The sequence below is a fragment of the Mesoplodon densirostris genome, chromosome 4, assembly GCF_025265405.1.
Source record: "Mesoplodon densirostris isolate mMesDen1 chromosome 4, mMesDen1 primary haplotype, whole genome shotgun sequence".
Lineage (NCBI taxonomy): Eukaryota > Metazoa > Chordata > Mammalia > Artiodactyla > Ziphiidae > Mesoplodon > Mesoplodon densirostris.
In genome coordinates, this window is record NC_082664.1 from 101,104,130 (window position 1) to 101,118,701 (window position 14,572).

General features: G+C 49.0%; 1 protein-coding gene across 2 annotated transcripts in view; it reads left to right on the forward strand.

Moving 5' to 3' along the window:
- SLCO3A1 (solute carrier organic anion transporter family member 3A1) overlaps nt 1-14,572 on the forward strand; it is a 320,294-nt gene that overhangs the window by 243,980 nt on the left and 61,742 nt on the right. For both annotated transcript variants that reach the window (XM_060096879.1, XM_060096878.1), the window contains exons 3-4: nt 5,159-5,257; nt 14,128-14,391. In XM_060096879.1, coding sequence (XP_059952862.1) covers nt 5,159-5,257; nt 14,128-14,391 — 363 coding nt within the window. The remainder of the gene's footprint in view (nt 1-5,158; nt 5,258-14,127; nt 14,392-14,572) is intronic.

Here is a 14,572-nt window from a genome sequence, read left to right on the forward strand (position 1 = left end):
TTCACAAAGACAGGATGTATTTGAAAAGAATGTTGCCTGATCCAGTGCTGAAACCATCAGCCACCTAGAGTGAGTAGTTGTGAGTAGTTGTATGAGTAGTATCTGACAGATGTTAGCTATCACTGGGTTTCCCTCAAAAACTTAAAACATTTTGCTGTACCCCTGTGAGTTCACTGTGGTACCCCAAGGTGCCTCGACACGCAGTTTGGGAACTGCAGATTTACACTAACCTAGTTTACCGAAGGCCTGTGTTCAAACCAGGATGCCAGAGTTAGATCACCATGGGGGTCATGCCATTCTCTCTCCCTTTGTTCAGTCCTCACATCCCTGGGAAGCCAGGTTAGCATCAGAATGTGCTTGGCAGGTGGGCAATCAAAGCAAGGGGGTGGACTCTGGACTCTGGATGGCCAGTCCGTCTGGACCCTTCTGATGCTTGGGATTGCGGCTGCTTCCCACGAGGAACCCTCTCTGGGGCTTGGCCTGCTCCCAGCATCAGCCCCTCTCCCCTGATGGTGGCTTTAGGAAATGAGGCATGGCGGGGGCAGGGTGGAGAAGCACACTTTAGAGAGAGGAGGACCAGGAACCCAGGTATGCTGGCCTTCATTGTAGCAGAAGAGACACAGGCGTCATCCATTTAACAAGCGCTCATGTCTCTTTCTGGGTGCCAGACTCTGTTCTAAGAGCTTTACAAATACGAGGTCATTAAATCCTCCCTATAGTCCCATGGAATAGGCCTAATATCATTCCCATTTTACAGATGAGAAAGCTGAGGCACAAGGAAGTTAAATAGACCTTTCCCAAGGTTCCCAGAGCTAGGAAGTGGTGGAGCTGGGATTTGAACCCAAGTGGCCCATACTCTCTCCGGACCTGCTTGAAGGATGCTTTTCCCCTAAGGGGATGAGAGAAACCCGGCTTCAGAGCCCCCTGTGCTGCTTTCTTGACTCACTGTTGGGAAGTGAGGCACTAAACCTTTCCTTCCGCTGTGAAATGGGCGCAGTAGACTCCCCGTCAGGGCCATTGAAAAAATTACAGCAGATTATGCTTGTAAAGCACCAGGCTCAGGGTAGCAGCACAGGAAGGGCCCTTCTCTCTCTGATCTCTGCGTCTGGGGCTCGCCTCCCCTCCCGTGTACACAGTCTGGCAGACAGCAGGGGGCAGCACTGGGCCGCTGAAGAACCTTCTCTCCTGGACCTGGAGGCGCTCACCATTCAACACAAGGATTCTGGATTTTAGGGCCGGACCGTCTGTTTCTTGTCTATTTAGGCAGAACATTTTGAGGGGGGGTTGCTAAACAAGAACAAAATCACAGCCTGGTGGGATGAATCGAAAAGAGAGCGAAGAAGCAAATTCAGAAGTACCTTTCTGTAAGATCACAGCCTGCCTTGTGTGCTCTCAGGGGAACAGCATCTTCTAAAGACCCAGGGCTGTGCTCACCGATGCTGATTTGAGCTGTTATCCTAAGGTATTTTTGAGGTGAAAAAGGGTGCTTCCTGATACATGAGCCTCCCATCCCACCCACCCCCACACCCCCACTACTGGATTGTCCCTTGGAAAATATTCGAGAACACATTGCTGCTAGAGGTTTACTTGGCATCTCTCCGAGGAGCAGCTGCTTTAAAAATATTCCCTCACTTCAACTGAGGGGAAAAAATGTCCTTCTCACAAAAATACACATCCTATGTCTTTTTTTCTTTCTTTTCTTTTCTTTTCTTTTCGTCATGAAGCTTGCAGGATCTCAGTTCCCTGACCAGGGATTGAACCCAGGCCACGGCAGTGAAAGCGCTGAATCCTAACCACTAGACCACCAGGGAAGTCCCCCTACATCCTTCTTTGGTTTTTGGAATGGGGTCCTACCAGGTTTCTTTGGGGGAGAATTCTGTCCTATTCAAATGGAAAGCCACAATCCAGCATTTTGGTGACCCGTTCCCTGTCCTAAAGTAACCAGATGGAGAGACCACTTTGGCACATGGCTTCTCTGCAGTGGCCTCTGCCCATCCGAGCTGCCAGAATGGATGGCTGGCCTGTCTGGGCCTGGTGGGGCTCTTGTGGGCAGCTGAGCTTGAGGGATGCTCTTCCTTTTTTGTTTTGTTTTGTTTGTTTGTTTTGCAATACGTGGGCCTCTCACTGCTGTGGCCTCTCCCATTGCGGAGCACAGGCTCCAGACGTGCAGACTCAGCGGCCATGGCTCACGGGCCTAGCTGCTCTGCGGCCTGTGGGATCTTCCCTGACCGGGGCATGAACCCGTGTCCCCTGCATCGGCAGGCAGACCCTCAACCACTGCGCCACCAGGGAAACCCACCCTTCCTTTTGTGTCATAACTTGCACAAGGGCAGGACCCAGGGCCTGGAGTCTCCAGCTGTCCCATGATGCTGGCTGGTCCACACTCCCACACTCTCCACTGCCCCCACGTGGGGGAGGGGTAACAGAACACTCTCAACACAAGCTTTTTTTTTTTTTTTTAATTTTATTTTTGGTTGAGTTGGGTCTTCGTTGCTGTGCACGGGCTTTCTCTAGTTGTGGCGAGTGGGGGCTACTCTTCGTTGCGGTGCACGGGCTTCTCATTGCAGTGGCTTCTCTTGTTGCAGAGCACGGGCTCTAGGCACGCGAGCTTCAGTAGTTGCAGCACGCAAGCTCGGTAGTTGCGGCACACGGGCCCTAGAGCACACGGGCTTCAGTAGTTGCGGCACATGGGCTCAGTAGTTGCGGCGTGTGGACTCTAGAGCACAGGCTCAGTAGTTGTGGTGCACAAGCTTAGTTGCTCCGTGGCATGTGGGATCTTCCTGGACCAGAGATCGAACCCTTGTTCCCTGCACTGTCAGGCAGATTCTTAACCACTGCTCCACCAGTGGTTAAGTCCCAACACAAGCTTTAAAGCTCATTGGTTGTTTCTTTCCAATGATACTAAAAGCTTGGTCCTTTGACCTATTCAGTATTAATTATCATTTTCATTGTTCAATCTGTAGGGGATGGAGCAGTGATGATTACATTGATTGGGGGGATATTCAATTTGCACGAAAGGAGGCATGTTATCATGGGGGCGCTGCTGGGCGTCAGCGTGATGGCTAGGACTATGGAAGGGGCGTCAGAAGAGTAGCTGCAGCACCCCTGGCAAGAGAATTGTGTTCTATCTCTGTGCCCCTTTCTTTTGGGACAGGCTGAGTAGTTAGTTTACTTGCTGAGGCATCTTTAGAGTGCCAGTGGCTGACCAGTGGCTCCCCTCAGCCTGCAGCCTGGACAGAAGGATAGAGCTGGCTTCATGATTTTGTCCTGAAGCAGGAAGCCCTTCAGTCTACCTCAGGTACAGCTCTTGCCTTGGACACCCCCTGTCCACACGCCTGCCCTGTGTCTTTCTCAGCATCACTTCCTGCTTCGCTTGCCCCACCTACCGAAGAGGACCAAAGCCAAGACTAGCTCTGCTCCCTAACTCTGCCCAGCTAAGGCCATCCTCCTAATTCTAGCCCATACTTGAAAGAGCACCACGTTCTAGACTTTTCCAAAAACACCCCACCTTCCTCAATTTTCTCTGGTCGGTTATCTCAACCTAAGTTGTGACAAACCAGAGCCAGTGTTTTAATAAAGTGGATTCTGCTGCTCTCCAGATTCCTATAAACAGGAATAACTGTGAGACCGGAGGTCATCGGCTGGGTACAGGAGCAGCTATTTTGAAGCCCTTGAGCTTCTAGATTGCTCCATATCAGAGTAGGATTTCACTGAGGGTGGATTCAGCCCCATTCCTGTGATAGAAACCATCCTCTTTTCATCCTGTCCTTCATTAAACAACATTCCTTATAAGCCATCTTTAAGTGATTGCTTTGGGGTTCTGGGTTCTTGTCTGTAAATGAGGAAGACGTGGCTCCTTTGCCAGGTATCTAAAAAACAGTTAAGGTGTCTATAGTTTCCCCTACAAGTCAGTGAGCTCCAGGAAGGCCTGGATTGTTGACTCTTTACTTCAATGCTGAGTCCCCGTCCCTGAGAAGGCTTCTTGGCACATAGAAGGAACTCAATAAGTATTGACTGGGTGGATGAATATTTGAGCAGTTCCATGATGACACGACAGGGAGATTTCAGGTTGAGTTAGTCTACCCTGCGAACAGACCAGAATTATCCTCCACTGAGCTCAGCTTCCCTCTGGTTGAATCCATTTCCTACCTTGTTCCTCATGTGCCCACATGGACCTGTTAGTACCCACACTCCAGGCTGTCTGCTTAGGTTGAATTGACCCATGTACTGTTTGTCCCCACAGGCAGCAAGCTTCCTAAGAAAAAGCCACTTCTTTTCTCTTATTTCTTATTCCTAGGGCCTTGTGAGTTATCAGTGCTCAAGTTGAAATTTAGTTAAATAGAGACAGCCTGTGAGTTTTTAGTTTGGGCTCAGTGCTTTTCCAGAACGATCAAAAGGTTTGTGCAAAATTCCAGATACTATATCCATCAGATACGTTACTTAATCACGTACCTAGTACCACCTTCTCAAGTCCTACAGAAGAGCTTGAGGCCTGAACAGCTGTTACCACAACAGAGAACAATTCCAAAAATATGGGGGCGGGAGGGGAACTGCAAAACTGAAATTAATAAAATGTTTAATTAATGTGCTCAAAGCATACCATTATGTCAGCTTTGTTGTTTGCTAAATTTAATGCCTGTAAGCATTTCATTACATTTGAGAATAATTTGTGGCTTCGACTTTTCTCACTTCACAAGAATTTCTGAATTTGCACAATGAGCGCTGAGAAATCTTCGCCAACCGTAAATTAATTGAATTACATAAAGCCAAATAAATGCGAAAGCAAAATTATAAAAATTCTTCCAAAAATGCTTATGGCAGAAAAAATATTTCATTATAGACATGGACATATTTTAATAGGTTTAGTCTGATAGGGAGTGGAGTCCTCTAAAAGTAACTGTACTTGGAGCCCACAAATATTTCAAAGCAACCTATTGAAACTATAGAATTCCTGCATGACAGTGCTTCAATAGAGTTTCCAAAACTTAGAAATACTAGCTTTCCCCTCTAGGATGTTTAGACTAATTCCTCTAATGTCATTTGTCTAATCAGACCTCTCATCTGATCAATGTAAGACGGTTTTCTTGAGCTTTGGCAATTTTGCTCAACGAATGGCTTCTGCTTTTAATCTAATCTTGCTTTCATCTTCTTCTTTCAGGAATCCTGTTCACGATGCTGGTGTTTGGACCAGCCTGTGGATTTATCCTGGGCTCTTTCTGTACCAAAATCTATGTGGATGCAGTCTTCATTGACACAAGTAAGGAATTTATCTCAATTTCCAAGCACCACCCACAAGCCCTTCCTCCATCATAAAGGAGCCCCAGCCTCTGGGTTCTAAAACCTTCCTACTAAGCAATAGTCTTAATGCATCCACTTCTCTAGCTGGTGGCCCCCTTGAGATTAGAGGAAAGATTGGGTCATGAGTTTGGTTCAGAGGGTCTGGCTTGAAGCATGTGTTCTGCTCGTGTCCACATAGAGACTGAATAACCCCCTGGGGTTGAGTTCACTCCTCAAATCTGAATTTTCCTCATCTGTAAACTCAGGGTAACAAAACTTATATCTGCCTTGCAGGGCTTTTGTAAGATAAATGAGGGGACAGATGTGGAAATGCCTGGCATACACACATACTCATTGAATGTTGGTCCATGAACCCATATGAGGACCCTATTAATCTTAAACTAAAAGTTGGAGCACGTGTTCAAGTGCAAATGTACACATGGGGTCACGGAGACAGAATATTTGAAAATTGTTTCTGTAAGACACTGTCATGTTGGGCTTTATAAGGAAATATACCATACCTCAAACCCATTTTAAGCGACATGTCTTGTGTTCTTAGCAGGAAGAGCAAGTGTATGTCTCAGCCTGCTCTGGGCGCCCCCATCCCTAGCACACCTGGGTTGAACAGCGTGCTAGTTGAGATGTGCTAGGCTATGCAGTGGTAACAGACAGTTCCCAAATCAAAGTGATTTTATGCAACCAAAGTTTATTTCTCAGCCGTACTGCATATCCAGTGCAGGTTGGTGGTATTTGGGGGCTGGAGGGTGAGACTTGCCTACTGTAGTCCCTCCAGGACCCAGGCTCACAGAAATTTCACATGACTCCTGCCTGCCCAGTCGCCGAGGCAGGAAACCAGCTCCTGTTCAGAAATGACACGCACTGTTTCTACTTACATTTCAATGACCACAGCAAGCCACCCGGTGTATTAATCTGTTGCTTTGTGACAAATTACCCCAAACTTCGTGACTTTAAACAATAGATATTTTCTCACAGTTTATTTCTCTGGGTCTGGAACCCAGGAGCAGCTTAGCTGGATGGTTCTGACTCAGGGTCTCTCACGAGGCTGCAGTCAAGGTGTTGAGCTGGTATCAAATCATCTGAAAGCCCACCTGGAGGGACTCCACTTCCAAACTCACCCCGTGGCTGTTGGCAGGCCTTGGCAGATGGGCTCTCAGGCTGGCTCCCAAGGATCTCTGTACAGGGCTAATCTCGGCATGGCCTCCCTGGAGCAAACAACCCAAGAGAGGGTAAGAGCACCTGAGACAAAGCCGCAGTCTTTTTATAACCTAGTCTTACAAGTGACACCTCATTGCGTCTGCTGCGTTTTGTGTGTTAGAAGCAAGCCACTTGTTTCTGTCTATACTTGGAAGAAGGGATCATTTCACAAGGACGTGAATTCCAGGGGTAGGGATCGTTGGAGGCCATCTCGAGCACTGCCCACTGTATGTGGTCACGACTCAACTGTGTGCCCAAAAGAGGACGCTGTGTTCCTGTGCAGCTTAGCGAGTTGAGAAGCCATGTTTCCTTTCTCTCTGAAAACAGTGCAGGAAGCCTTTTCAGCTTCTCTGTCTCATCCCGATCTATTCCCAGGATCAATAAGAACTCTCAGCCTCCTGGTTCTCAATTCATCATCTCTCGACAGGGCTAAATTTACTAATTCACCCCAAAGACATAATCTGGTTTTAAATCCAATCAAGTCACTTTGTGATTCACTCCATTAATCCCAGTGATATATTTACTTGTAGCTAATGATGTTACGAATTTCCAAACGTGAGAAAAATCAAATGCAGCCTTATTTCTTTGTTCGTTTTAAAGTGCTGGGTCTGTTCAGGAGGTGATTGAATGCTGCTGTTTTGTAGCCCTTGGTTGGTCCTTTGAACCCTATTCCTAGCGAGTGGGATGACTGGTGGCCTGGTCAGAGAAACAACCCATGGTGACGGTCAGCTTCCATCTTGCTTCTACGGACAGGAAGCCAGCTTCCGCCACTGCACCAAAGGCAGTACAGGACAGGAGTAGCAAAGGAGGGGAGGAAAGGGGGTACCCTCCCAGTGCATGGGGAAGGCTGCCTGCGGGGAGAAGGCAAGTGTCCAGGCTGCCTATCCTGCCCTCAGTGTATTAGCAGGGCCCCCTTGAATCAAAGCTTGTGGAATACCAGAGTCCCTGAGCCGGAAAGAACCTCAGACATCATTCTCTTCCAACTCTTGCATTATGTAGATAAGGAAACTGATGCCTAGAGAGGGAAAGGGATGTACCCAATCCAAGGGGTGTATCTATATAAAACCCAGGTCTCTGAGCAAGCATGTGGAGACACCCCTCGCCAAGATTCCTCTTGGGAATGAAATAGCATCTTTTTCTCAGTGACTAGAATGGCCAAGAGGTAGACAGGTGGCTGGAGGGGGCTTAGCCCATCCACTCGCAGCCCCCTCTGTATGCCATTCCCTTGCTCAGGCCGTCCCCTCAGTCTGGAGTGCCGTCCCCAGCCATTCTGCTCGACATCTGTCTTCACCCTTCAAGGCCCAGGTGAAGCAGTGTCATCTATGGTTCTAGACTCATTGGCAGTTTGAAGCCTCCCATACCTGAGACAGATGGGCGCGTTTCCGTTCCGTCTGGGCATCCTGCTGATGGCCGCCTTCCCCCAAAATGAGTTAATAGCGGACTTCCTATCTGATGAGTCTCTAAGGACTGAAGGATGTGTCACCCTCTTTGTTTGCATCCCTTATGAAGGCCCCCGGAGGGCTGGTGCCACTCTTTACCAGCAGAGGGCAGAAGAATATAATTTATTCTATTCAGGAGCCAGTCACAGAATTCCATAGTTTCCAGCAGTTTTCTAATTTTGTGACTGAAACTTGTCATCCTGTCTCTGAGTGGATTGGGGCTGTATTTCGAGGAGTCGGTTCTCAGTTCTTTCAGAATGACCCTTCCCTGTCTTTTCCTCACCGACTAAGACAGAGCCCCTCTTTCGGGCTGTCCAGCCTATGGGAATGTGCCCTTAAGCATGAATGTACAGGGGCCACACACACAGCCATATGTTTCTGAAATTCCAGCTGAGAGTTGGGCGGGGGACTGGGAAAAGCAGTGCCCTGGGGATTGTGCGAGGTGGGCAAGGCAGGTAGGTCCCTGGGAGGCCCTTGTTATGGGGTAGTTGGAGAAGGGCATGTGCCTTTCACCAGGCAGCCTAGCAGCGGCTGAGGAAACAAGGTGGAAAGGCAGAGACCAGTGAGGGAGTCTGGTTGGAATCTGTGTGTCAGTGAAGCTGGGGCTGCAGGGGAGGTGGTTGGTTGTAGGAACAGGCCAGCTATGGGGCTGCAAGACCCCACAGGCAGCTCCCCAGGAGGGCTCCCCTGGCGGCACTCAGACACAGGGATTCTGCTGCTGCTGCCTTTCATCCGTGTCTGAGCCCTCTGTGGCTCCTTCGGCCCCTCTTCTTAAGGAGGATAGATGCCTCCTCTGACAGCCTGGGGAAGGAATGATGGTGCCTGCAGAATTTCTTTTCTAGAATATCTTTGTAAAGCTGAGACCAGTCAAGAGCAGGACGTAGGAAGAAGAAGGGCCTGGTAGCAGAGTAGACCCCTGAGCACTGGACGGACCAAGCTTCACAGTGTGGGTTTAACAAATTGAGGACAATGGCAGCCGTGAATTGACCCCTTTTTAAATACATAGAATGCCTCTTTGGAACCTCACAGACGATGTGTCCTCCTGCAGTGATTATGAGTTCTGAGTTCAAACATCAAACCAGACCTCCATTCACATCCCAACTACACCCCTTACGAGCTGTGCGATCCTGAGGCCATTTCTCCTCATGGGTCTATGTGTGGATGACATAATCATGTTAATCATGCAAAGCAGTTAAAACAGTGCCTGGGGAATAGTAAACACACAGTAAAATTAGGTGTAATGAGGAAGAGAGGGGTTAACTCACTGCACAGCCCAGGCCTATCTGACCCCAACTGGGCAGCTCACTTCCCTGAAACCTCTCCAGGAGTTTAGCCAGAAGGCTGCCCCCTTCCATGGACAGAGGCCTTCCTGAGATGCCCTGACTGCCAGCACTTCCGTCCAGACTGGCCCTAAGGCACACCAGCCCGCTCTGCTATAGCTGCACAGCGTTTGCAGCTGCAGAAAGATACGTCCATCCATTGGCTTCACAGAAAAGGTCAACAAGCAGAGAGCATCCAGCTCTGCCACCCTGGGGCTGGCTGCCACCGCCATATTCCTTCATGTTGGACTAATGAGTCCAGCGGCTGGGATTCTGAACCGTCCATGCTGCCCTCCATCCCCACCTGCTCCCTGTCTCCAGTTTCTAATGAGGTCTGGAACTTAATGATACTCTTGGACTTCTTGAGTCCCATAGCAAAAGTTTTACAAAGTAGGTTAGAAAAATATGTAAATGGACTAAGGAAAACAAAGCAAAACTGCTCAGAGAGCCATAGTATCGCTTACACATCAGTATGGCCTGGGACTTAGTCAGTGTTCCCAATTTGCTTTGATCTCTTCTACTTGCAGTCTTGGGTGTCCTCATGGGTGGCTTGGTTGGTTAGTTTTAAACTGGTTTAACCCCATTCCTGGGGATTTCTTTCATTTGAACCAACAATGGTAGTGGTCCTTGGAAATGGAGGGAAATCTCAACGAAGCCCATATGACCTTCAACAGAGGGAACGAACAGCTGTCAGAGCTTGCTCAACTCACCCAACGAAACCATGTAGCCCTCCAAATGTTGGATTCCAAGAATGCAAGAGTCAGAACAATAGCTTTTATAAAGCAGAAATCTTAATAAGACTACAGACACGTATGCAAATGTAGACCCACCCTGTGCCGGCCCTGTGGTGACCCGGGGGGTGGCTCTCCCTGCTCCCCTCTGCTCCCTTCCCAGCATTTTCCCTCAGTGCCTGGAATGACCAAGGGGCAGGCAAGTGGCTGGAGGGAGCTTACCCAGGACACTCACAGAGTCCCCTGAGGATGCCAGGCCTTTGCTCGACTGTTCCCACAGCCCAAGATACTGTCTCCGCCCTGTCCTTCTCAACATCTTTCTTTATCCACGGTTCTAGCTTCATTGGCAATTTGATGCATTCTAAGTAAACGAGACAGATTGGTGCTCTTCAGTTGTGTTCTGGGCATCTTCCTGACAGCAGCCAAAAGGCTGAAACTGCAGTCATTTTTTAAGATCAAGACACTAACTAGAACCAGATAGAAAGAGAAGTAGAGAGATTTTCACACCTGGCCCCCTACCTGGACCTAAACGAATACCATTGCTATTCTAAGCCTGCCCGGGACCACTTTTCTTAAAGGGTATGATTTTTTGTGTGTGTGTGGTATGCAGGCCTCTCACTGTTGTGGCCTCTCCCATTGCGGAGCACAGGCTCCGGATGCACAGGCTCAGCGGCCATGGCTCACGGGCCTGCCTAGCTGCTCCGCGGCATGTGGGATCTTCCTGGACCAGGGCACGAACCTGTGTCCCCTGCATCGGCAGGCAGACTCTCAACCACTGTGCCACCAGGGAAGCCCAAAGAGTATGATTTTTTATTTCCTAAGCCTTTTGTACTAGTCAGGGTAGGCTGAGTTATGCTGCAGTAACAAACACCCCCCAAATGTCAGTGACTTGGAAATACTAAAGGTTTATTTCCTGCTTGTGTTATATACCTGATGCAGGTATGCAGGCACATTTTGTTCATTGTAGCTTCTCAGGCATCATCTTAGGGAGAATTCCACATGCTTCACGATCAGGCAGGAAAAAACAGCATGGGGAGTCATGCACCAGCTCATACACATCTCCACACGGAAGAGACATGTGTCTCCTCTCTCTCATTTCATTGGCAAAATTCTGTGGTGCGTGGCCACACCTAACTCCACAGTAAGGGAGGTGAAACCCTCCTCGTTCTCAGAGAAGGAGCCCCAAGTGCAGACATGGGTAATGTCTAGCAGACATGCTTTGCCAGGCCACGTAGAGAACTCCCCTTCAGCATAGGTAATGCTAGAACAATATCTGCTGAGCAATGACTGTTGCCAGGCACGGGGTGGGGGGGGTGGGGTGGATATTCATCTTAAATGGCCAAGATACCTCCTGAAAATACTATTCATTGTAGAGATGTGTAGAGAAAAGAAGTGCCTCAGAAAAGACATTTCTCAGGCTGGTGTCAAGCATTCGTTGTCTTCCCAAGAGCCACCAAAATTGGACTGAAGCTCCACTCACGAGGCTGACCAGTCCTGAGGGCAGCACGCTCCAAAGCTGAGTGGTTTCTTCTCAGCCTGTTATTTCTCTCCCTGCCACCGTCCTCTGGATAATTGAAATGGAGGGGAAAAAAATCAATACTTCCCAGAATAGTCAACTGTTATTTTCCTGGCTCTGCAAATCCCTGCCCTCTGCACATCTCCCTCCAGACCCGTCCCCCGCCCCTTCCCCAGAGGCAGGTGTACTCTGATGCTGACACAGATCGGGTACCCTCCCCTGTCTTAGGGATCGCGAGTGCGTGTCGTTTTTCCACCCACAGGCACAGGCCTACAGGGAGCGAGTTGCCAAATTCACATAAACATCCATCTCCCCCAGCGCAGCCCCTCTCATGGGGATGTTTTCTCACACACAGAACAGTCACTGACTTCCTATCTAAAATATGACTTTCTACGTGCTACTGATTTTGTTCTCCAAAACAACTGCCAGGATTTCTCTCTCCCTACTGGCTCACATCTGCCAGATTTATGGGGTCCAGAGACAAAGGAGGGAAATACTGTAGCTCCCTTTTCCCGTCTTTTGTTTTCATTCATTGCTTGGCAGTAGGTGAAGAGAAACAGTAAGCGATTGGTGCAAGCAGTCTTGCTCAGCTCACCAAGGTGGTGTGACTTCCTTTTCTCTTCTTGTGTTTGCATAAAGACGCTTTCAAGATCACCCTGTGTTTTCCCATGCCATACTCCTTTTTTAAAAAGTCTGTACCTTAAAATTCCCATTTATATAAATATATCCCTAAAAGTAAAACATTAAGAACTCCCATAGATAAGAGTCGACTCTGTGTCAGGTGACGCTTTTTCATTATCTCTCATCCTGGAAACCACTGTCCATGACTATCACCTTTATTTCACAAATGATGAAACTAAGGGTCAGGGAGGGTGACTAACTTGCCCGGCATCACATGCTAGTAAGTAACAATGCTGGGATTCAACCCCAAGCCCACTAGAGTATATACTCTATAGAGTATATACTCCTCTCCGGCATGAAGCTGCACAAAAGCAACTGGCCCATTCAGGTGCCCTGGTTATTGCCGCTGGGCTCATGTCAGGGTCTCCGGGACAGAGACTACTGATGTTGCAAAGGCCAACTTGCCAACTGTCAGAAGAGCTGGTGGTCTTACCCATTGCACAAAGCACAGGAATTACCCACTAAGGGCCCTCCAGGGAGCCCAAAACAAAGACCTGCCAGTCAAGAGGGAAAGAGTGTATGTAGCCCTTGGTGACTGGATGCCTGTGTTCCAGTCTTCAACTCTGTGGATGTAGACAAGGCACCCAGCCTTTCTAAGCCTCGATTTCTCCATCTCTATGAAATAGGGACAGTAAAAGGCCCTACCACGTAGGGTTGCGGGGAGGGTTGATTGGAACAGTTAAGAATGCACTCCGCATGGCGCCTTGTGCAGAGTAAGCCCTCAGTAAATGACGGCTGGTGTTTTCATTACTGTTAGCTGAAGAGTCTTCAGGGAGAGCACTTTACAAATGGGGGAGTGTTCATCTGGTGACTGTGGTCATTTCTCTTGCCAAGCCCATCCATCTCTCTGGTCCAGGCCTGCAGCCCTATTAGTTCTTAGCTCATATGCTGTGGTCCAGACCTCCAAGAATTTCCTTCCATGCTCCAGGGATATGGAATCATCATCAAAGAGACATCTCTAAGCAGCTCATGCAGGAGCGCCCTGCTCCGAAAGGCAGTTGTAGAGAGAGGGAAAAACATCTACCAAGGGGTAAGCGGTAGCTTACATCTTCTTGACTTCAGCTGGCAGATCAAAGAAGTCACAGACAAGAGAGCCAAACCACATGCATGTTGCCTTAAAGCATAGACCTTGGCTGCAGAGCTTTCTAAAAGAGGACTGGCCCCCCAAACCACAGGCCACAACCAAGGTTTGAATTAACCCATCCCCTAGCAGCTTGGACACACGACCCTCACCATAAATATTAAGCTAACATCGATTAAGTGCTTAAGCATGTGCCAGGCGCTATCCTGAGCTTTTTGTGTCTGGTGTTGCTCACTTGATCTTCCCAACTCGATAAGGGTAAGTACCATCATAACATCAGTGTTATACAGATCAGTCAGCTGAGGCATGAAGAGTTCACATTACTGGCCTGAGGTCGCACAGCGAGAAGTGGGCAGGATTTCAGTCCAGGTATCCTGGCTCTTGATTTCCATTCTGCGCCGCCTCGTGTGTTCTGTGAACTGATTTAAGACGGGGGTGGGGTGTGGAATGGGATCTCAGGTTAGCTGCTTCGTAGGGGGTGCTAGTGAATATACATAGAAAAGTATACCCTTGAGCAATAAATGTTTCTGTTTCCCTGTGTTTTTGTTAGCAGACCTTTGCAGCTCTGCCAAGCCAGTCAATTCCAGCCTAAATTCAGAGGGTGTCTGGCTTCTCACTGTTTTTGTTTAGACTGATGCAAGCACAGGGTAGACAAGAAGATGAAGGAGGGAAAGCCATCAGCCTTCAGCTTGAGGAAAACCAGAAGCACGTCTGTGAAGCCCTAGGCTGCTTTGCATATGGGCCAGTCTTCCCCCCACCAGGCCGTTTCCAGAGCCCTCGGCCTATCTGTAGAACTGATTGCAAACCTCCACCAAATGCCAGGCCCCGCCAGGTCCCCTCCCGCTAACCGTGCTCTTTCCGATTGCAGGTAACCTGGACATCACCCCGGACGACCCCCGCTGGATCGGAGCCTGGTGGGGTGGGTTTCTGCTCTGCGGTGCCTTACTCTTCTTTTCTTCCGTCTGGATGTTTGGGTTTCCACAGTCTCTGCCTCCGCACTCAGACCCCGCCCTGGAGAGCGAACAGGCCATGCTCCCCGAAAGAGAATACGAGAGACCCAAGCCCAGCAACGGGGTCCTGAGGCACCCCCTGGAGCCGGACAGCAGTGCCTCCTGCTTCCAGCAGCTGAGAGGTAAGGGCGCCTCATTGGCAGGTGGCACTCAGGATGCTGGGGGACCTGAAATAGAATCACATTGGTTTTGCGTGATTTGCGTTCCCTGGCCCTGTGCTTAACTGATCCCTGAGAAGTAAATACGCTTCATAAAGCAAACACAAAGTTACTACCATTTAGCAAAGGGGCAACAGATGAACCC